The following is a 24,022-nucleotide window of genomic DNA, read 5'->3' on the forward strand; positions in this document are numbered from 1 at the left end:
ATTTCTTCTTGAAACTTATGTTGGAATTATGTTTAAGGTGGCTATGATGGGTAGCTAGCTCTGGCGTGGCCGGATTAGAAAGAAAACTATCATCACAAGCCGGAGAAAATATTAAAATATAAAAGTGTTAAATACAAAAACGATTAAGTAATCAAAGTTTTATTATGGAATTTTGTTACAAATAATGTAATTTAATAAGTGCAACAAATGAACAAAAGATCTAATGGGACGTGTTGAAGCGCTTCACATCGCCTTTTATTTTCTTATCTGGTCCAATGTTTGTAGTAAGTAGTTAACACAGCCTCCGAATGTAAATCATTCAATCTTGATCTTGTTCTACTTGTTTTTAGACTCATGAAAGAAAAAGTTCATTCACAAATACAAGTTTAGCTGAAGATTACTAAATATATCTTGGCAAGTTTTTTTATATTTCCGTATTCCATTATTCAATTACTAATTAAAATTGAACGCATTTTCTTGCGCTATGCAATATTTCTCATGTAATAAATTCAACAAGTGTAAATTAATTATTTATAATTTTAAATAAAAAGGAGCGTCATCTACTTGTTCAGAAAATGGATTGCGGATAATAGATTATCAATTTTCTTGAACCAATCGAATCGCTGCTCGGAATCTGTCATCTCTGGATATTGTTATTAAATTCTTGGAACCTTTACTCTAGACATTTTTTAGACCCCGTAGTAAGTGTTTTTAGACTGGTGCTTATGAATAAAAATACCAGCTTAAAAACTAAAAATTGAAGAAATCTTGAAACTTTTTATTTTGTTTGTATACCTGCTTCTGACCGGACTTGAGACACCAACGCAGTGATAAAAATCCATCAACGGGATATACCTCTTTAATGAATAATTTTTAAGAATATGTAGACAAAAAAATGCTTTAAGGATTATACACACTTGGTAGTCAAAAAGATTACTTAAAACATAATTCCGGGGAAAGTTGGTTGAGGCCACCTAGGGAAGAAGAGGTGGTCAGAGATACTTCTCAAAAGACTGAGAAGTTGTGGCCCTGTCTCTAATAAGGACGTTTAAACAAATTGAAAAAATTCAGATTTTGAAGGAAATGAGGCAAATTTCCTAATGTATTTTGTAGTTTAGTAATTTGAAAGTTTTAATGAAAAGTTGTAGACCATAAAGGGTTCGTTTTTCGGAGCAAATCTTCAAAAAAAAGAAGTGAAAAATTCATTAGGTAAAATGGAATTTGCAATTATGAGATTTAGAATGCTACTTGACTCAAGTCTCTTGGTGGGGTCCAATCTAAATATATAGTTTCAGCTTCCTGTGATTTATGTTTTTTAAGACATTTATTCAGGGGACCTCACAACGGGCGTTTTGATAAAAACTCGGAATTAAAAATTTGACATGATTGCAACACATTCCTTACTAGTATGAGAAAGTTAAAAGCTAATCATATCGGGATACTGTATCGACTCATTTTATCGTCAAGATTCGAGTTAAAATCAGATGGCACAATCAGGTTGTGTTGACGTGTTTATTTAATTGGTGAGGTATCGGAGAGGTTACCATTAAAAAATGGCAGTATGTGTGCAGTGATAAGGTTTCATATTACAATTTTTTAGAAAGTTAAAAACTATTCATCTCTTGTTCAAGTTTAATTTTTGAAATGGCGTTAAAAAAAGTGAAAGGTAATTTAGAAAGAATGTTCGATAAGAACTTGACTGATTTAGTTCGAGGAATCAGAAACAATAAAGATAATGAAGTGAGTTATTTCCTTTTCCTATTGAAAAGTAGTCGGTTTATTTCAAGGCTTATATATTGTTTACATTATTTTTCAGTCTAAGTACATTGCTCAGTGCATTGAAGAAATCAAACAAGAATTAAGACAAGAAAATCTTGCTGTGAAAGCTACTGCTGTCGCAAAACTGACTTATGTAGGATTTTTTTTTATTCTTTCCTTTTAAGCTACAGTTATCATTTGTTGGAATTGGTTTTTTTATTCTTTTTTATAGTTGCAAATGCTAGGGTATGATATGAGCTGGGCTGGATTCAATGTAATTGAAGTTATGAGTTCGTCTAAATTCACCTACAAAAGAATCGGTTATCTTGCTTCCAGTCAGAGTTTTCATGCAGATACTGAGGTAATTCGACTAATGTTTTTCAACTTACGAATAAGTGAGCTTTTTCTCTTCAAACTGAAAAGTTAAGTAAGAATTTTGTAAGTTTTATGAAATAATGTTTACTCCAAGAGATAATACAGTTTTAATTGAAATATCCCTTTCATTGCTGTGTATCTAAACTTGTTCTTTTATGAAAATTGTAAGGGTAGCTGAAGAAAGAGTTTGATTATAGTTCTTTTAAAATACAAACTATCAATGGAGAAATTTGAACACAGAATCAAACTATTTTTTAATTTTTTTTCCTGGGCTAATTAAAAGTCTAAGTCGTTGAAGGTTTTAAGAAAAATTAAGATTTGAAAAAATTCTACTTTTATTTTTGTTTATTTCAGTTGTTAATGTTGACCACAAATATGGTAAGGAAAGACCTTAATAGTCAGAATCAATATGATGCTGGATTGGCTCTGTCGGCTCTATCTTGTTTTATTAGCACAGATCTAGCAAGAGATCTTTCCAACGACATCATGACACTTGTAAGTTAATATGCGTGATCATAAACCATTTTTATTTAGTCTATTCTGTTTAATGCTCCCACATAAATAGAAATATGTTTCCTGGGAAGCATGAAAAGTACTCATTATTATTATTATTATTATTATTATCTTTCACTCTATGTAAAATACCACGTTTTTTATTTTTAAATTTAAAGCTTCTCAACATCTAAAGTTTTAAGCTCATTGGCGCCAAGAACCTCTTCTGCACTACCAGTCTCTATACAGGGTATTCTCTTTTCAGATAGTACTGTCCATTACTAGACAGTATCAGTGGCTCGAAGAGAATATCCAAAGGCCAGTCAGGTAGTCGCAAACTTGTAACATCACAGATATTGTATGGGTGGTGTTTATTTTTCACATCCGGCAGTCTTGAACTATCCATTTAAGATCTTTTAACTGGAAATTAATGTGCATTGCTTTTTTGTTTGATTATTTTTTTTAAGCAAATAATTGAAATTGCTCTCTGCAGAAAGTTATGAGTGACAGTGACAGTAAAGTGATTTCAAACCACTTGGTTTTCATCAAAATTAGTACTCAATCAGCCGTCGTCACTGTTTTCTACCAATGCTCTTCACAGTGCTTATACCCCAAACTAATGTTTCCCAGATCAAATTTTCTGTTTAAAGTGTATTACTGAATCAAATTTTCCGAATTTCAATATGTGCTATTAGTCGACTAAATGTTTCAGCTAACATCAACGAAACCTTATCTCAGAAAGAAAGCTGTACTGATGATGTACAAAGTGTTCCTGAAATATCCAGAAGCTTTAAGGCCAGCTTTTCCACGGCTCAAGGAGAAGTTAGAAGATCCTGATTCTGGTATTATTATTTTTGAATATAATCCTAGTAATTGTACCATGTTATTGGTTTAATTCTTTTTTGTTTTTTGTATGTGATATTTCATGTACGTTAAAGTGTCATTTCTCAGAATAAAAGTTTTTTTTACGCATAACTTTTAGGGTAAATGGATAATTAATTGCATTCTTTATCTGGTATTGTGGTTAATTTTAACCAGAGAACATTTTAAGTGGCGTAAAAATAAAGATTTATTTATTCTCCCTCGTCTCAGGAAATGATTAAATATTCAAAGCCTGTTATTCCGGTAAATTTGTATTTACAACCTCCTATTAAATGGCGGTGAATTAAATGCATAGACATTAACAGTCGAAAAAATTTAATTGTAAGTGTTTTATTAAAGGAAAAGGAATAATTTTTAATGAAAGAAATATACGAGTTATGTATTAATTTCTACTACTAGAGCTGATCAAGAAAAGTGTTTTTCTCTATTTCATTTTTATTTTTTTGTTTCCTTCAAACAGTCGTCTTTTTCATTGAAGGCCCTTTTACAGCGGTTCCACCACCTCTATAGCACATGATACGGATCATTCTTTGACAATTCCCTCTTATTACTTGAGCAATGCGGAGTACTCATCGAATTTCTACAGTTATACCCGGAGTGAGGGAGATAGAAAAAAAAAAAAAATCTTAAAAAGACATGATCATGGCATGGGGTTATAAAGCAAAAAGTAAAATAAAATAATTCCTATTTTTTCAGATGGGCTTTACGTCCAACTACAAAATTAGGTGGCGTACTAGAAGGAGGCGACTAACTAATGTATTTACTGTAAATTTCTTTAGTAACCATTAAGGCAAATAAGATTGGGAATCCAATCCAGTAACCTAATAAATCTAAGTTTTGCGGACTTCGCCTTTAACGGTTCGGCTATCAGACATCCTTACTTACGTGAAATAAGGTTATATGTAATAGAGATAACGAATTGAAGCATGTTAATTATAAAGTGGATGTGGCACTAAATTATAAGAAGAATTTCGACAAATATTTTAGGTTACGAGTGGGCATGACGTACCTGTCGCCGATGCCGTAGTCATTTTTTTGCAAAGTGTCACTGAGGTAGTGGTGTGAGGTAAAACTGAATACTGGTAAATCATTCTCTTACGGTCGAACACCACCACTTTCCTTGTTTAGTGTTTATCTTTTTAAATCCTTGAATATCTGAACACTGCAGCACAGAGAAGGGCTTTTCACCATTTGCTTATTGCAGCTATTAGCACGATTTGTAGTATGAAAAATGCAAGCATTACTGTCAATTGAAGGTACGAGACACCTAACTATTAGGAAGCTGTAGGAAAAGCTACTCAGCTTTCTTGATAAGTTCACTAATTTCCTTCAGAACGTAATGTTTATATAAAACAAATTGATACAAAACAATTCCAAAGTCGTAGGTTTTATTCTGAAAATATTCACTTAAAACGTACAAACTCTTTCATTGTCTGTCGCCTATCTACCTATTTATTTTTCTACACCACTGTTCTTTTAAAACTTCGTACTTTATGTTCAGATATTTAATCGTGCATATTAGACACAAGTGGCTCGACTTATGTAAATGGTTTTTGTATTCTTTCTGCTTAAAACAAATAAACACAATTTGTGTTTATGTTGCTTGGAAGTGGCAGTATTTAGGATTTTGTACATATTCGAATTTTCTCTCTAAATGTATTTTTTGGGTCGCTCAGGGAAAAATCAGTGCTTGTCGAAAGAAAATCTTTCGGTTCTTAAAGTGCTGTTGGTTTATAACAAAAAAAAATCGAAAAATTAATAGTCATTGCAACTATACGCAATGAATTGTTAGAATATTTTGAAAATGGCTCTAAAGATTTTCAACAAGTTCATATATTAATGACTTTATTTAATTAAATATAATTTTTAAATGACTAGATTCTACTATTCTCAGGCGTTCAGTCAGCAGCAGTCAATGTTGTTTGTGAGCTTGCTCGTAAAAATCCGAAAAACTACCTCAGTCTGGCCCCTATATTTTTCAAGCTTATGACAACTTCCACAAATAACTGGATGCTAATCAAAATAATTAAACTAGTAAGTATTAACTATTAAAACCATTAACTTATTTGAGTTTGCGCTGAAATTAGTTTCATTTTAATTTCAAATTGTTTAGTGCAGATTTCTAATTCATCCATGAAATAAAAATCTCAGATTAAGAACGTTATTCGAGATATGCTATGAAGAAAAAGATTGCTCTTATAACCTAAATGCGTGTTACCAAAATAACTGAAAATGACTCCCTAACATTTTTTTGTTTGTTTGTTTGTCAAGTAGTTTTTATCAAAAAGGATAACTTCAAATTGAAGCTTAATTGATTTTATTAGTTTGTATGTTCGTCCGAAAACAGTATTGTTCAAACGATATTACAGAAAAATAAAACTTGCAAAAAGAAGAAAAGAACAAAAATTGTAATTTTTTTTTATTATACAAAGGGAGCTGTGTATTGCACTGAAAAATAGAGAGATATCAAGGTATAAAGTGGATACGTTGTATCCATGTGCCCCCTCATTACTGACTTATTTAAAACAAGGTATAAGAGATAAAAACTAACATTCGCAAGTGACGAAATGTGAGTATTGTGAAAACAAAATCCAAACATAACTTAAAAACTAACAAAATGTAAGAAGAAGCTAAAATATTTTCCATACTTTCTTGATTTGCTAGTTTCTTATTTTTCTGCCAATTAAAATACTTCTTTACATCTTCATAGCGGAAAACCCGACTGAAAATTGAATAGTAATACTGTCTAAATTGCAGAAATCACAAATTTAATTTCATCATTTAAACGCCATCATGTGACCTTTATTTATCTATGTCTTTTTCTTTTTGAGGACATTAATCACTCCATTATGACCTTATTCTTCAACTTTCCATTAAAAGAAACAGACCTATCAATTATCTTGTATATGTGCTACTTTTATAATTTAGGGTTTGAATTCTAGGTAATTTTGTCTGTACGCATTCGTTTACATACAGATTTCTTAATCTGATCATATCCACTTTTCCAATCAAAAACGCAACTAAAAGATCGCTTCATAAGTTGCCTAGCTATTATTTTGAATTGTAGATTATTATACATAATTTGAATTCATTTAAAAAAAAATAAAAATCCAAGGCTTGCTTAATATGAATTGAAACCTTTTTTCTTTCAGAGTATTTTTTTTACTTTCATTACATTCTGACTTCTATTCATACTACGAAAGTATAATTTTTTTTCTTGTGTGTATATTCAATAAGTCGTAAAAGTGAAGGAAATAAAAAATTAAATTAGAAGTAAAATTTAATTTTATATTAGGTTGTATTTATTCAACTTTTTTCCTGACAAAGTTGACAATTTGTCTAAAAAAGATGGTTGGTTCCCTTTGGAAGATGTATAATTGTGTTTCAGTTAGCATCACTGACTATGATTGAACCCAGAATAGGTAGAAAACTATCGCAGCCTTTGATTGAACTGATTTGCAGGTAAAATGAAATCACGAGTAATCTTGAAATTAATTACAGAAAGATTAATAATGATGTAGTTGTGGCAGTACTTTTTCTTTGAGTTTTGAAGTAAAGATTGTACCTTGTTTGCTTCTTAATGGTGAAATTTGTATTATGCTAGTATTACCCCGAGTTGTCTATTGTTTTCAGTAATTCTATTTTTTGCATAATATTGTTAGAAGCTGGCAAGAAATGTTTCGTTTAGAAATTACATTAGAAGAGAGAAAATATAACATATCCGCAGTTGCGACTTATTTTAAAAAGAGAGGGATCGCTCATTATCCCGTACCCTAATTTAAAAACATATATGTTATTCTTCGCCTCTTTTGGAAATATCCAACTCATAAATAGTGCGATTATTTTCTCTTGGGTCGATTGAATTGATTGACTGGATTGATTTAATTCTTTAAACTATTTTCGGGAGCTGGAGTCATAGGCTAAGTTCCTAGATTGTGCAGAGAAATTCAGAGCAATTTATGGTAAATTTGAACAAATATACAATTCAAAACTTAAAATTGAAATTAAATTGGCTTAGTAAATTCTGAATTATTGGTTAAGCTTCAAATTTTTTAATTATTAACCGAACATATATTTATTTTAAAAAGTTAACGAGATCTATTTTTTCAGTAATACATGGATTGTGCTTGAAATGTTTTATTTTTTATTTGTCCTGGATATATTTGATTGTTCTAGTTTGGTGCGTTGACCCCTCTAGAGCCACGGCTTGGTAAGAAGCTTATTGAACCCCTCACCAATCTTATACACAGGTAATAATTTGCTATTCCTCAAATAATCTCACTTCTAATTTATTAAATGAGAGCGGGTGTTCGTTTGGTGGTTATGTAGGTTGATTTATAAATTGGTCTTGGTTCAGAAAAAAAAGACTAGTGTGGGCTTCTGCCCCCGCCCTAATCATCCAAATCATCTAAATGGTAGTTGATTAAGCCCACACTGAAATTTAGGATTAGCTAATTCCCTTTTATTTATTTATTCAATGTATTTTAACAACTAATAGCTCTTACTGAGTGTAGAAACAGTATTGCCTACCTTTGTTATTTTACCTGCTGATGTATACGGAAGTAGTGAAGAGAAAGAGAAATGGACTAGTCAATTTTTTATGGGGTCTTGACGTCTCTGTAAGTGTTTCAGTCTAAAATTCTAGGAATTTAAACATTGAATATACAGGGTGACCAAAGTTATATGCTCCACCCACTTTTTTTTTAAACGGCGGGAAATATCGAAAAAATAAAAAACACGTATTTAATCATTTTTAGTCTAGTTTATTTTCAATGATTGACCCATTTTTTTAAACCTCTGTATCTCGAGATACAGCATCCAACTTTTGTTTTTCAAATGGAACGTTATATTTTTTGTTGCATATTTTTATAGCATTTAAGCTCCTAAAAAAAACAAAAAAAAAAAATTTGAAATCGGTTAGGTTTTTCAAAAGTTATGGTAATTTAAAATATGAAAAACAAATTTCAGTTTACTGTCAAAATTACGTTATTTTTTTTAAAGAATCTGTTCAAACTGGGCACAATCAACGGATAGGCAAGCCAAAACTCTGGACTCCCACGCTCTGTTTGTAGCAGCACTTATGGTAGCGAAGTCAAGATCTAGGCAGACTAGAGTTATTCGACGTTTCAGATCATCGATTGAAGCCAAGGGATTAAGGATACTGTACACTTTATTTTTTAGGTATCCCCACAAAAAATAGTCCATTGGGGTTAAGTCCCGAGATCGAGGTGGCCATTGGATGGGACAATGAGACCCTAAGCACTTTTCATGGAAATTTCTGTCCAGGTAACCTCGAACCACTCTCGCATTATGTGCCGGGCAACCATCTTGTTGAAAATACATATCTAGCCGACGTTGTAGATGAACATCTTCAAGCAGAACTGGCAAAATGTCTCTTAAAAAAAGTTAGATACCTTTCACCTGTTAAGTTCTCTCTTTAGAAATATGAACCGATTAGTTGATTTCCTAAAACTCCACACCAAACGTTTGTTTAAAAAACAACCTGAACCTCGAATAACTCTAGCTTGCCTAGATCTTGACTTCGCCACCATAAGTGCTGCTACAAGCAAAGCGTGGGAGTCCAGAGTTTTGGCTTGCCTAGCCGTTGATTGTGCCCAGTTGGAACAGATTCTTTAAAAAAAATAACGTAATTTTGACAATAAACTGAAATTTGTTTTTCATATTTTAAATTACCATAACTTTTGAAAAACCTAACCGATTTCAAAAATTTTTTTTTGTTTTTTTTTAGGAGCTCAAATACTATAAAAATGTGCAACAAAAAATATAACGTTCCATTTGAAAAACAAAAGTTGGATGCTGTATCTCGAGATACAAGGGTTTAAAAAAATGTCAATCACTGAAAATAAACTGGACTAAAAATGATTAAATACGTGTTTTTTATTTTTTCGAAATTTCCCGCTGTTAAAAAAAAAAGTGGGTGGAGCATATAACTTTGGTCACCCTGTATAAGACTATCCTTTATGCCTCAGGGATTTATTTGGCCTAAAGTCTATGCAGAAAGTCTTTAACAAAAACTTACAGTTTAAAATGTTAGAATAAGGATTGATTAAACGCTATAAGGTCCACAAATCAGCCAGTACCAAACATATCATAAGTGCTTCATTGATATCATTTGGGTAATTTTTTATTAATATTTTTTAGAATGTATTAGATGTCATAGACGCTAAAACCGGCAATTTAATTTTCGAGTACAAAAGATTTTTTCAAGTAGCACACCATTTGACTTAGATTGTCTGTAATATCTATTAATGTATAAGAAAACTATTAATTACAGTTTAAAAACAAAACCTTTATAAAAATGGAAGTAATTATGGCGCTTAAGATTTCAAAACATTTTTAAAAAATGCTTACACAGACATTTATTAATGATTTTGTTTATTTATTTGTTAGATAAAAATCGTCGGTTTAAGTTCATTCTTCCATTAAAGTGATGTTACTTTATGTAGTAGTCAAGCTTTAATAATCATAGGTAATAATTACCTATAGTATATATTGTGCAAAGTATGTAAGTAAATTTATAACTTTTATTACCAGAAAAATACTGGTATGCAGTAGTCTTAATGTTACGGGAATGGTATTATTGATGGCAGTCAGTTGATTGAGTCACCCACTTTTATTAGATCAAGCAAATAAAACTATCATTTCCTTCTAGCTATATTACATACATCTTTATTTCTTAAAATAAATTCCTTATGTTTTGAATGCGTGATTGATTAACAGTATTTTTAATCATTTAGTAAATTAAAAATATTCAGGCTAAGTGATGATTTAAAAGATACATTTAATAAATAAAATCTTTTTTTTTTTAGCACTTCCGCAATGTCACTCCTATATGAATGTATCAACACCGTCATTGCAGGTAATTATGATTTCTCAAAAACCTTTCAGAAGTAAATTCAGTAATAAGGAAATCAGGTTTGTAAAAGTTTCTATTAAAACTTTAATTTTTAAGATAATGTTAGAAAAAAATAACTCGCATTATGGACCAAAGCATTTGCGTTTATTGAGAGAAATCAGATCATTTCAAGAGGGACCTCGAATTCTTAGCCAAACAAAAAATGCTTTAATAAGGGCATGCTTCGATGCACCAGGAAAAAAAAGGCATGATTTACATATTTAACCGAAGTTTCGAAGCTTGAGTCCAGGTGGCACTCATTTAATAAAAGTGCAAACGATCTTAGTTTAAAATGTGAGAGACCGAAGCATTAGGTAATGCGTTTTTTATCCCACATAGCACACATGTTTTTATTATCTCGGGTTCTCCGGATCGGATTCTCATACTTCATCAGATTGTAGCGAATTTGACTTCAATCAATGTTTCAGTCACACACTATACTTTCTAATGTTTAAGGCAGAACTCTTGCTGCATAAATTTATTTTGCAGATCTGCTTGAAATACTACACTGTATCAATAACAATACAACGCATTTAATGATTTTTTTTTTCTGTAATTACAGTTTTAATATCAATATCATCAGGAATGCCAAACCATAGTGCCTCGATTCAGGTTAGATTTCAAATTCTGCCAAATATTTATTTTGCTAGCCATCTTTTTCTTCTTTCTTTAACTTTACTTAACTTTTCAGCTTTGTGTGCAAAAATTAAGAATACTTATAGAAGATACAGATCAAAATTGTAAGTAATTCCTTTATAAGCATCAGTATTCATAATAATAGAGACAATACTGATTTGTATTAATCAACAATAAGATATATTACAATAAGGAATCTTATGGTATCTTACAATAAGGAAAAAATTAATAATCAAAAAAATTAGAAATGTAATTTACACAACTTTTATGAACAGTTGTGCCTGAAAAAATTAAAATTCTCATTCTACTTTTTATAAAAAACTTAATTTAGAACTAAAAGATGATCATTTAAATAGTCCGCTCCCATTTAAGAATGTGCCTGTTTTTAAAAATTAGAGGTGAGTTCTTAAACTTAATTACAAATATTTTAAATCTGAAAACTTTCTGTACAATAATTGAAAAAAAATAGTTCAAGAAGATTTATACTAGTTTACCTTGAAATTTTTTTACCCTTAAGGGATTGCAGAATAAAATATTTTAAACAAGAAACTCGTCCTCGAAGTATCATTAGATTAATGTAATTATATTAATAAAATTTAAAATGTAGTAGTCAGAAATATAGTTTCTGACGTAGACTCCTCGGACGATCTTTTAGCCTCTGCAGATAGTCGTTAACTGATGATAAATTATATGAGTTTTTTAATATGTAATTTTTAAGGATTTTTTTGTTTTGTTTTGTAAGCTATAATATAATAAATACAAGCAATAATGTTAAAGTACTAATCAAATTTTAATTCATTCCTTGATTTAGTGAAATATCTTGGTCTTCTGGCAATGTCTAAGATTTTGAAGACTCATCCAAAATCTGTGCAGTCTCATAAAGATCTTGTGATGCAATGCTTGGATGATAAGGATGAATCGATCCGTCTGAGAGCTTTAGATCTACTTTACGGAATGGTCAGTAAAACAAGATCTTGGCATGGTGTTGTTTCACTTCAATATCAGTAAAAAATAAAAAAAAATTAATTTCGATAGGTATCTAAAAAAGCTCTAATGGAAATAGTAAAAAAGTTAATGGTACACATGGATAAAGCTGAAGGTACAACTTACAGAGATGAACTATTGTCCAAAATTATTGATATATGTTCTCAAAATAACTATCAGTATATTACAAACTTTGAATGGTATGTTCCTTAATTCTTGTTCTCTCTCTCTCTCTCTCTCTCTCTCATATTACTTCATACATATTAAATATTTTTAATGTTTCTGTTCATAATTCTTCATAAGGTATGTTAGCGTACTTGTTGAACTGACAAGAATGGAAGGTACTCAACATGGGCGTCAATTGGCTAGCCAGATGGTAGATGTAGCCGTAAGAGTACCTGCAATTAGACGTTTTGCAGTTGCACAAATGTCTGTTCTCTTAGAAAATAGTCACTTACTCGCACAGCCTCCAGCGAAAATGGCCGATGTCCTTTACGCTTGTGCGTGGGTCTGTGCGGAATATGCAAGGTTCGAAATATTTTCATTTTAGATGCATTTATTCTTACTTGAAACACATAAAACGTTTATTTGATCTTTCTTTAAAAATTTTAATTACCTTTTATATATAAATTGCAAAATTATCATTAATATGTTTTCAGTGAATTACCAAATGCAAAAGCAACTTTAGAATCGTTATTAAATGGAAGAATTACAGGGCTTCCTTCTCATATACAAGCCATTTATGTACACAATATACTAAAAGTTTTCTCTAAGATACTAGAAACATCTGAAATTGAACAATCAATCAAGGTTTGTATCATACAATTCCTTCATCTGATACCGTCTAAGCTGAATTTTTCAAGTTTAACCTGAGAGATTATTATGATTTAAATTTAAGGATTTCTTGACACATTTTGACGTGTAACTGAAAAAAGTAATTTTACCTTGACTATGCACATAATACGAAGATTTATAATTTACAAAGATCTAAATACAGTGTGATAGAATACAATTTTTTTTTATTAAGGTTAATTAGTTAAAACTTAATGATTTGTAAATTACTTTTAGTTAACGAATTATTTTTAGATCTGCGACACTGTGATAGATCGGCTTCCAGTATTTGTGAGTTCAGGAGATCTAGAAGTACAAGAGAGGGCGTGTTCTGCTCTGGAACTTGTGAAACTAGTAAAGCATAGTTTGGAAAAAGGAGAACTGGAGATTATTGATTCTGTAGCCGCACTTTTCGCTGGGGAAATGAATCCGGTAGCACCGAAGGCTCAAAAGAAGGTTCAGGTGCCTCAAGGGTAAGTGCACCAACAACAAGATATCAACTGCACCATTATCACTTTTTCTTCAATCATTTAGTCTTCGGCCTTTCGGTGCGACTAGATCCTATCTTTACTCCCTAATAATCATATTACCAGTAAGTTGATTAGAATTACGCATTTCTTTTGCTGACCAGTTAATAAAATCGAACAGTGCACAACTCATAAGGCATCTGGAGCTAATTGGCTGGTTTAATTAGTTGAGTTGATGTGCTCTTTGTATCATTTCCTTTCTTGGCTCTTTTCATTTTTACGGAGATTACATGTTAAAATAATATGATATATAAATCCTTGGGTCTCTGAGAGTCACGAATTTACTACTTCACCTTTTAATTTTAGTAGTTGCTTTTTTGATCAAATGACTCATATGCCACTAATCGTTTTTCTGATTTACAAGCTGATCTGAGTTCATCACTCAAAGAAAATTATGTTATTTATAAATAATAAATGTGGTATGGTGTGCAGTCTAAAATTGTAAGTCCTAAGCAAAATTAGGGAATTAAAACAAACAAATCTAGCGTAACCTCACATTCCTTAATAAATCCATAATTACTTTATTATTAAAGGCCCTCAAATTAATGAATATATTTCATAATGTACAATGATATTTTTTTTAAATTTTATATAAAATATACATTCAAATGTTTTAATAGATTAGACTTAGATACATGGATAAATGAACCGCCATCATCTTCTTCTGCATCGGAAGATGAAGAATTAGTAAATCCTAACAAATTATCGGATATATTTAACGTTTCACAAAGCAATGAGACGAAAGTGTATAAGGAACTTTCTCCAGAAGAAATTCAAAAAGTAGGTAAATATTTTAAGAGAATCGTTTGATATTATATTAGTCAATAATTTTGAAAACAATGTTTTCAGATAAGAGAAGCAAGGCGTCAGGAACAAGAATTAAACCCCAATTATTTAAAGAGTGTAAATAAGAATAATAATAATAATAGAAATGTTCCATCAGTGACTCCGATCGATCTCACCGTACCACTTATTATCCCTGGTAAGCCTCTTTTATTTTTAAGTGAGGTTAAGTTGTTACTTTACAGTTACAATTAAGTGAATTCTAATGAATGTTACGATAAAGTGAAGAATGAGTTATTCTGAATGGTTGTGTGAAGGATTGAAGTCAATTTTTTATTATTTGTTAGTTTAGTTTCAAAATGTTGCTTGGATATTAAAATTTTTGCTTGGGTTTCTTAGCAAATCCTATAGGTCGGCTTTCTGGAATATCTTTATAGAATCTAATCTATCAGTTCATATTACTAGTAGGTATACACGGTCGTTCTCCGTTTTCCTGGGAGATTTGCCTACAAGGGCTGCTTCAAAATCTGCTTTAATGAGGATCCCTCTTTTCGTTTTTATTTCTTACATTCCAAGTGCCAAATCGTTTTGTTCGACACACCTCCTTCCTTAAAAATTGATCAGTTCTAGTTGGGTATGTATTAGCATTATTTTGATTTTTCTTAGTAGGATTGTAAGAGGATTGTTCCTTAAGTGGTGACGAATTATTGGCCCTTCAGGTTGCTACTTAACCCTCCTCCTTTTTCATTCAGAAACTACAAATCTGAACATGAATTTGCAAGTATTAAGCCTGAATTTTATATTTCAAGAGTGTAGTAGATAAATGCAATAATAGAAATGTTCCTACTGATTTCGTCGTGTGGGCTCTTTAAAATGGTTTAATCATAATAAGGACAAATTTAAGAAATTGAACACTTATATCATCAGATATTTTCTGAATTATAATTTAAAGAAGGTTAAAAGTCTGAATTACATCGACATGTGAAAAAAAATGAATATTCTACCGTCTGAACAATTTTAAGATATTGTCAGATACCACTAAATCTGACTGCTTTTGTCTACAATGACAGTACTACGTTGCTTTACGTGTGAAGGCACTTGGAGCCATTAACTGCAGAAATTGGCCTTAAATATTAGATAAATTGTTAAAATGTCAACAAAAAAGTTCAATTTTTAGCACAAAGTGTAATTCAAACTTGGTTTATGACTAAACTGTATGGAATTTTGCTCAACATGTAATTTATTTTTAAAGGTTTAGCTTCATCAGATAAATATTTTAAAAAAACTACCGACAATACAACGAAAGAAAATATGAAAAAGAAAAAAAAGAAGAAGAAAAGCAAGAAAATTGGTGGTAGTTTCAGTGGAAACGATGATGAGGGTGATAATGTAGGAGAAGAGGAAGAAGATGGTAATATGGCAGCAAAAGAAGTCGTTATTTATTCTGGAAGTGGTGAGATGCCTGACGGAGCTCAAGATTCAGGAGACGACGAACGGTTCGTCGACAGAAGAGATAATGATGATCCGCACAAAGCATTAGACATTAATCTTGACGAGTAAGTTATTTATTTCGAAGACGAATCATTTTTTAAAAGATTCCCATACAATTAAATAGATCTTTAATAGCAGTTAAAACATTTCTCTAATTGTATCAGTGAGACATAAGTTCTTCTTTTTACAGACCAATACATGTTGAAGACAAAAAAGGCCATCCGGTATCAACTCATACTCATTCAAGTAATCAGCGAGATGAACAAATGCAGAAGAAAGTTAAAAAAGAAAAATCTTCCAAAAAGAAAGTTAGTTAATTAGATAACATATATTTCTAAATTTCAAATTTTGTTTTAATTGGGAATTATTTTGTACAGGAAAGTAGTAATAACTTGTTCCTAGAAGATTATGAAAAGATGGACACCTCAGAGAATATAGTAAAGAAGAAAAAGAAAATCAAACATTGTTCTTTAAGCAAGACTGACGAAAACAAACAAAAGTCTTCCAACAAAAAAAATTCCAAGAAAGGTATTAGTTAGTAATTGACTTTAATGATCTGCATTGTTATGTTAAAAATGATTATTTTATTAAAACTGTCCGGTGAAACATAGGTTAGCTGTCGGAAACTTTCTATAAGGCTCCGATTACTAGCAATAATGTTGACTTGGATGCTTACTTTCCACTCGGAAATAAAGTACCCTGGACAATTTCGAACTTTTTCACTTGAACCAACCCAAGTTTAAGGGTTAGGTTAGGTAGAAAATGAATGTTAGTTCTTATTGATTTATAAAATTAAACTACTACTTGATTGTGTCAGATTTTGACTTCATTGAAAAAGAAAATTAAACATATTTTTAACATCTTCGCGAAACTTATTTTCTTAAATTAAAAGGAAGAAGTGAAAATTAAATCTATACCTAATCTTTATTTAAGGAAATTGGTTAGAAAATATTCATTTTACTTCCAAAAACAGTTCCGAATGCATTTCTAGTGGAAATTGAAAATCTTTTTAAATCTGTACTCTGTTTGAAAAAGTTCTTTAGAGCAGTGAATCACCTCGGCTTCAGCTTATTCAGATAAAATGACAAATTAGCTACTGCCTATGTCAAGTCGGCTTACGTGCTTAGCATTCTGTATTTGAAACTTTTCGTGCAAACTAAAATTTCCGTAGGCCATTTTGATTGTAACAACCTTATTAAACACGCCAATTGAATGAGCTTTACCTAGGGTGAGGCCATTATGAATTTTTCATTTATTATTTTGCTAATTTTTAGGTAGAAAGAGAAGTAAGGAGTCGCCTGAAAATGATCGGGTTAATAAAGAATTATTGCCAATGAAAGATGGTTATGAAGAAGCTATAGGTATATCTACTCCTTCTAAAGAATCCTTACACTTGCTTTCCAATCAGACAGCCTTATCTAGACTGGCCAGTAACAAAGCAGTCACTATTGTTAGTACAGACGTTTTATTATTTTTCTGGCTTAACTTTTCAAATTAGGACTTTCATACTACTTTTTATTATTTTATATACGTTTTAGATTAAGCAAAATGATTGCTATTTTTCAAATTTTCAGGATTATCATATTCGCCCGTTGGGAGGATTGGAAGGCCAAGCAGTAACATATCTTGTAATAACAAATAATACTAAAGATATAATAAAAAATATGGAGATTAATGTTTCCGATACTAAAGAAGTTCAATTAATTAACGAGGTTGGTAAGTCATATCTAAAAGAGGAGTATAATGAAGTCGGCTAATTGATATCGATCGAAATATCTCTTAAGATCCTGTTTATGTCTAAATGTTGTATTAACTTAGAAATCTGTTGCAAAAATATTAACTTATAAAACAAGTTTCGTCGATCGAGATTTTTGTAGAAAATCGTGGACTTTCCAATACGTTCTTCGTTAGTTGCCAAATTCTTTCCCCAGATACTTTCGTTGTGTTGGTTCGAGCGGCACGGTTACAGAAGGTTTTATGGGATGGGGTACCGTAGGGATTGGGTTTAAGTAAACTCTTGTCTTTAGCTAAGTCAAATTTAAAGCTCGTCGGTAAATCGAAAGAATTGTAAGTTCCACCAGTAAAGTAGGGCGCTATTACAACTATCTGAGAAGGACCCTAATACGAATTGGGAAAAATAGTTAGATGACACGATATTTTGTTTTAAATTAGCCTCGCACAGTGGGCGCCTGGTATCTAATAATTTTTGCAATAATAATCATCTTTTTCCTTATCAATACAAATTATTCTTCTGTATTCTGGCTGCTTCATTCTCTAATTTCAATCTGCCCCTAGCTTGGAAGCAGGAGACAGGAGATGCTTTTACACATGTAAAACAATATGAGCTTCCCTTTCTTAAATCGCTCGGAGCATGTTAATTTGAGAAGAATTGGTTACAAATTAAACTTAAATTTAGTAAACGTTCAAAAAGTCTTTTCTGCTGTATTATTTATTAAAATAGAAACTGGTATTCAGAGGAAAGTAGGATCAGTGTTTCTTATGATTTATTTTGCAAAAAAAAAAAATTGTCAAAAATGAAAGTTTGTAGTAAGTTATAAAGGGAAAATTTAATAATTCCAAATTTCAATAAAACCTGTTTCTTAAACTCACTCGATGTTAAAAGGGCATTTCAAACTTAAGGCAGTGGATGCTTATTAGCACCTCTCTAATTTCAAATGATTGTTTTTGACAAGAGCAGCTTTTTTTACCTTGAGTATTCTACATTGTTCATAAGGAAGTATTAATTAACGCTTTAATCACCGAAGGTCATTCTTCAAACTATTTCATTAAATAATTTATTTGATTATTTCATAGATGGGAAACGTTGAGGTGACAAGAAAACTGGGAATTGTGCTTAACGGCGGTTGTAGTGGCGAAACTGCACTTACACTTCGTGTTCAAGATATTACCGCTAATAATAGGTTAAGGGCAACTATTTCATATGTCCAACAGGTAGTAATCTTTTTATCTCTGTATTTATCGGTTACAAATCAGACTAATATTTATTATAAATACTTATTTCATATTTTTTATTGATTCTTAAAAATTTAATTTAGGTAGAAGATATAGGGAGTATAGAAGACAAATTAGATGTATGGCTGTGTGTACCTGTAAATGTGTTTTTAGCTGGACATTTAACTGAACCATATCAGGAATTGATTTCTGGGGGCCTGCTCACTTATAGCACTTCTTTGCAATTCACACCACCAAGTGATGAGCCTTATAATTTTCTTAAGGTAATGACTGCGTTTTTCAAATTAATAACGTCCTTTAACGTCTGGGGCTTTCCTGACGAGGATTATGCCTTTTTTGAGTCTGTTGTGAATAAATAATTGTGTCTCAAGATGCAACATTACTCTCCAGTGTTAGCGACATAGTTCATGAGTACTCGAATCACACAGATCATCTATGACTAACTTTCTTAATTATTGTTTTAATGTCTGAAGCAGTGCTATGTATCGCGCTTATTAGTAAAACCGTCAGTAAAATCGTTTTTTTATTAGTAATGTAACCATGAATGTTAATTTATTCGCAAAAGAATGGAGAAAAATCCAGATATTTCCTCAAAACATTTGTACGCTGCGACATTAGTTGTGTCCTCTTAAGATTATTGTTCAATTTTTACGGACTCTTTAAATAATAATCGATAATTACCTACTTTATTTTTTTAATATAGTGAAGAAAAACGACTATATATTTTTGATCACTTTGCAAGTTGCCTGATCGAAAAATTTCAACTTATTCACTTTATTTCATAACAATTTCATTCCTAACTTTTTCATTATACATAAATTTTATTTCAAACATTGATCTTTTTAAGAATAATCTAATTTTTTTTTCAGGTGATGCAAAAAGTTTGCAATGAAGGTGGTTTAACTCTAGTTGAACAAGTTGGAGACACGGCTGCCTCTCTCTATTGTAGAGCAAGCATTGGCGGTGGCCAAGTATGTTTACTGGTAAAAAACGATGCTCAGCGAGGAATTATTACCGTCAATGCTAAATCAGATCAACATAGTCTCATGACTGCTGTGATTTCCAGAATTGGTTCCATTATTATTCCATCAGAAAGTGTCGTCCATAAAGTATAATTTTTCGGCTTTTATTAATTCAAATCTCTAGTTTTTTTTTAAATTTTTTATTTTTAATATAAGTGTGAAAGATATTATTTTAATAAGGTACATTAATTATATCTTATATTTTTTAAAAAGTTCCATTTCTTATATTTGTAAAATACACAAATTAATTTGGAATTTATTAAAGAAGCCCTGGGGAAGATTTTTAGGCTAATCAAGAATAATTCCATGTTTTGTTCATTTATAAAATCAAAACGTACTGATCGAGGTGATTATTATTGAAAGTAGTTTGAATAATACACAAATGCCTTTATTATAAAATGTTCATCTGAGAATGTAACAAATAATGAGAAAGAACACTAACAAATCTTACATTTACTTTTTTCTGTAAATTTTTTATTAAACTTTCTTCTTTTGTTTTCCAGCTGTAACATTTTGTCACTCGAGAATTTCCAAAATCATAATTCGTTTATTTAGTAAAATAAAATTGTAATTATGATGTACTTTGTTTTTATTATACATTCAACTTTAGAATCATATAATATATATACATACATATATAACTGACTTTAATCGCAATAATCCGCAGCCATTGTAAAAAGTAAATAATAATCAATAAATTTATTACTAATGTTTTTCTACTAACTACTATATACTAACCACTTGACCAGACACAAGAAAATATTTTTATTAAAATGATTCAAATTTAGACTCACACCATGGTTGCAACCCTTTGTAGCTAATGTTGCCTAATATGCTGACAGCAAATATTACGATGTAATTTTTGAAGGTACAGTTATAGAAGAAGTTCTGCTAGCCCTTGAAAGCTTCATCAAGTCAAAGAGCAAAATGTCCATTTTTCCTGAGTTCTGTTCGCCGAATTATATATGTACATATATCCATAAAAAGTAATATTATAATACTTGACAAGCTCCTACCTTCTTCGCCAGGTAGGGGAAAAAAAAGCGATAGTGTATTAAGTGCTGGATAGTTATCCCTTATGCATCGTCGAGGTACATACACACGTCAGCACTTCAACCACCTTCATTGATGCCATCATTGACTCTGTAATAGAAGATGTCGACTGACAAGACAACTTTTTCAGTTTTATTATTATTTTTATTATTTATTTATTTTATTTTTTTTGTTGATAACATTTTCAATGTTCTGGCTGAAAAAAAAATGAGATAATAACAAAGAGCTTTGGTAACATAATATTCTCACCTTAGTTTTACTTGTACTTTTTTCTTAATTGCTATTGTAACTTAAAAACTTTTAACCTCAAACTGTACAAGAATTTTAGTAGAATATTTTTGTGAAAATCATACCTTATTATTCTTAATCGTACCACTTTTTCTGCGAGCCAAATTTTTAGCTGTTTCCAGGGCCGGATTTTCCTATAGGCTAACTAGGCTTCAGCCTAGGGCCTCAAGATCAAGAGGGGCTTACATTCAAATTGTTAGCAAAATTAAAATTACACTATTCTAAAAACATAACATATTATATATTAACATTTAACATATTGATATACATATATCACGGTAGTGATTTTTTTATTATTTCTCATGTAATTAACAAACTTAAAAATGGGAAGTGCAAGGGCCTCTTTTCATCTAAATCCGGCCCTGGTCTTACACACCTCTTTTCGCCGGAGTAACCTTAATCTAATTTCCCTGGAAAATGGTTCTAGATAAAAGTTACAGATCTCGTATGCGAGGTGAGTTTAAAGGAATCGTAGGAGCCGTGTTCGAAAAAAAAAACCCTGATCTTTAACTTCAAATATCTCAAAAACTACTCGAGGGATTTTGTTTATAATCCACCTGTACAAGGAGACAACATTTGTCTATAATTTTATAAACTTTTGTAAAAATCTGTAGAGTAGTTTGTTTGGTTCCCCAATAGTGGTGGCCCCCCAGACTTGTTTTTTCCCAGAGTGTGCCCCGCGTCAGTTGGCGCAATTGGGTCAGCACGAAGAGAGAGGGGGATGTGCTGGTAGGATGTGAAGCCAAGAGATGTAAACGAGATATTTAGAGTCAAGTTTTTGTTTCGTTTGAAACAGTGAAATCTTTAACTTCAAATATCTCAAAAACTACTCGATGGATTTTGTTTATATTTCACCTGTACATAGAGACAACTTTTGTGTACAATTGTATAAAATTTCGTAAAAATCTGTCGACTAGTTAATGAGATATTTAGAGTTAAATTTTGGTTTCGTTTAAACAGTGAAATCTTTAACTTCAAATATCTCAAAACCTACTCGATGGATTTTGTTTATATTTCACCTATACATAAAGACAACTTTTGTGTACAATTGTAAAAAATTTCGTAAAAATCTGTCGACTAGTTAATGAGATATTTAGAGTCAAGTTTTTGTTTCGTTTGAAACAGTGAAATCTTTAACTTCAAATATCTCAAAAACTACTCGATGGATTTTGTTTATATTTCACCTGTACATAGAGACAACTTTTGTGTACAATTGTATAAAATTTCGTAAAAATCTGTCGACTAGTTAATGAGATATTTAGAGTTAAATTTTGGTTTCGTTTAAACAGTGAAATCTTTAACTTCAAATATCTCAAAACCTACTCGATGGATTTTGTTTATATTTCACCTATACATAAAGACAACTTTTGTGTACAATTGTAAAAAATTTCGTAAAAATCTGTCGACTAGTTAATGAGATATTTAGAGTTAAATTTTGGTTTCGTTTAAACAGTGAAATCTTTAACTTCAAATATCTCAAAACCTACTCGATGGATTTTGTTTATATTTCACCTATACATAAAGACAACTTTTGTGTACAATTGTAAAAAATTTCGTAAAAATCTGTCGACTAGTTAATGAGATATTTAGAGTTAAATTTTGGTTTCGTTTAAACAGTGAAATCTTTAACTTCAAATATCTCAAAACCTACTCGATGGATTTTGTTTATATTTCACCTATACATAAAGACAACTTTTGTGTACAATTGTATAAAATTTCGTTAAAATCTGTCAAGTAGTTAACGAGATATTTAGAGTTAAATTTTCGTTTCGTTTGAAACAGTGAAATCTTTAACTTCAAATATCTCAAAAACTACTCGATGGATTTTGTTTATATTTCACCTGTACATAAAGACAACTTTTGTGTACAATTGTATAAAATTTCGTTAAAATCTGTCAAGTAGTTAACGAGATATTTAGAGTTAAATTTTGGTTTCGTTTAAACAGTGAAATGTTTAACTTCAAATATCTCAAAACCTACTCGATGGATTTTGTTTATATTTCACCTATACATAAAGACAACTTTTGTGTACAATTGTATAAAATTTCGTTAAAATCTGTCTAGTAGTTAACGAGATATTTAGAGTTAAATTTTGGTTTCGTTTGAAACAGTGACATCTTTAACCTAAAAAATCTCAAAAACTACTCGATGAATTTCGTTTATATTTCACCTGTACATAGAGACAACTTTTGTGTACAATTGTAAAAAATTTCGTAAAAATCTGTCGACTAGTTAATGAGATATTTAGAGTTAATTTTTGGTTTCGTCAATTTTCGAGCCTTCATATCTCTCTTTGTATTTGTCCAAATTTTATGACTTATTTTCCCAATGATAAAGAAAAGTTTTCTCTATAAACAACATAAATTGCATTTATGAAGTGTGAATAGTTACTGGGATATTAAATATTAAATTTTAGAGATTTTCAAATAGGTTCAAATTTCAAACTTTTACATCTCTCTTTGTATTTGTCCAATTTCAAAGATTTCTTTACCGAATAACAGAGAAATGTTATCTCTATTAGCGACATAAATTACACTTTTCTAGTATGAATAGTTACAGAGATATTGAAGTTTTTCAAATGGGTTCAAACTTCAAACCTTTATATCTCTCTTGGTATTAATCCGATTTCAATGATTTCTTTACCGAGTGGTAGAGAAATGTTTTCTCTATGATTTAATAAATTCCATTATCTAGTATGAATAGTTTCAGGCAGGGCCAGATTTTCCTATAGGCTAACTAGGCTTCAGCCTAGGGCCTTAAGATCAAGAGGGGCCTACATTCAAATCGTTAGCAAAATTATAATTACACTATTTTAAAAACATAACATATTATATATTAACGTTTAACATATTGATATACATATATCACAGTAGTGATTTTGTTTTATTATTTCTCATGTAATTTACAAACTTAAAAATGGGAGGTGAAAGGGCCTTATAAGTGGGAATAGCCTAGGGCCTCTTTTCATCTAAATCCGGCCCTGGCTGTTTCCCTTTCTAAATGAAATTAAT

The 24,022-nt window shown here is 30.8% G+C and overlaps 1 protein-coding gene and 1 long non-coding RNA gene across 2 annotated transcripts; one reads left to right on the forward strand and one right to left on the reverse strand.

Moving 5' to 3' along the window:
• Positions 1-1,511: 1,511 nt before the first annotated feature.
• g (adaptor-related protein complex 3, delta 1 subunit-like garnet) lies at positions 1,512-19,941 on the forward strand. Its single transcript, XM_074117795.1, has 25 exons — positions 1,512-1,740; positions 1,817-1,912; positions 1,991-2,119; positions 2,488-2,628; positions 3,338-3,467; positions 5,402-5,541; positions 7,684-7,757; positions 10,338-10,387; positions 10,986-11,035; positions 11,115-11,163; positions 11,871-12,016; positions 12,095-12,243; positions 12,347-12,571; positions 12,703-12,853; positions 13,130-13,347; positions 14,022-14,181; positions 14,251-14,383; positions 15,437-15,740; positions 15,866-15,983; positions 16,053-16,203; positions 16,950-17,125; positions 17,250-17,387; positions 18,490-18,627; positions 18,732-18,911; positions 19,518-19,941. The coding sequence occupies exons 1-25, from the start codon at positions 1,645-1,647 to the stop codon at positions 19,761-19,763; spliced, it is 3,588 nt and encodes a 1,195-aa protein (XP_073973896.1). The 5' UTR covers positions 1,512-1,644; the 3' UTR covers positions 19,764-19,941.
• Positions 18,783-22,056, reverse strand: LOC141448937 (uncharacterized). Its single transcript, XR_012455266.1, has 2 exons — positions 21,077-22,056; positions 18,783-20,919 (listed from the first exon to the last, which is right to left on the reverse strand). It is a non-coding gene; the product is annotated as an uncharacterized lncRNA (long non-coding RNA).
• Between the last annotated feature and the right edge of the window lie 1,966 nt (positions 22,057-24,022).

This window comes from Rhodnius prolixus, unplaced genomic scaffold (genome assembly GCF_049639745.1).
Source record: "Rhodnius prolixus isolate KJV_2025 unplaced genomic scaffold, Rpr scaffold_2, whole genome shotgun sequence".
Lineage (NCBI taxonomy): Eukaryota > Metazoa > Arthropoda > Insecta > Hemiptera > Reduviidae > Rhodnius > Rhodnius prolixus.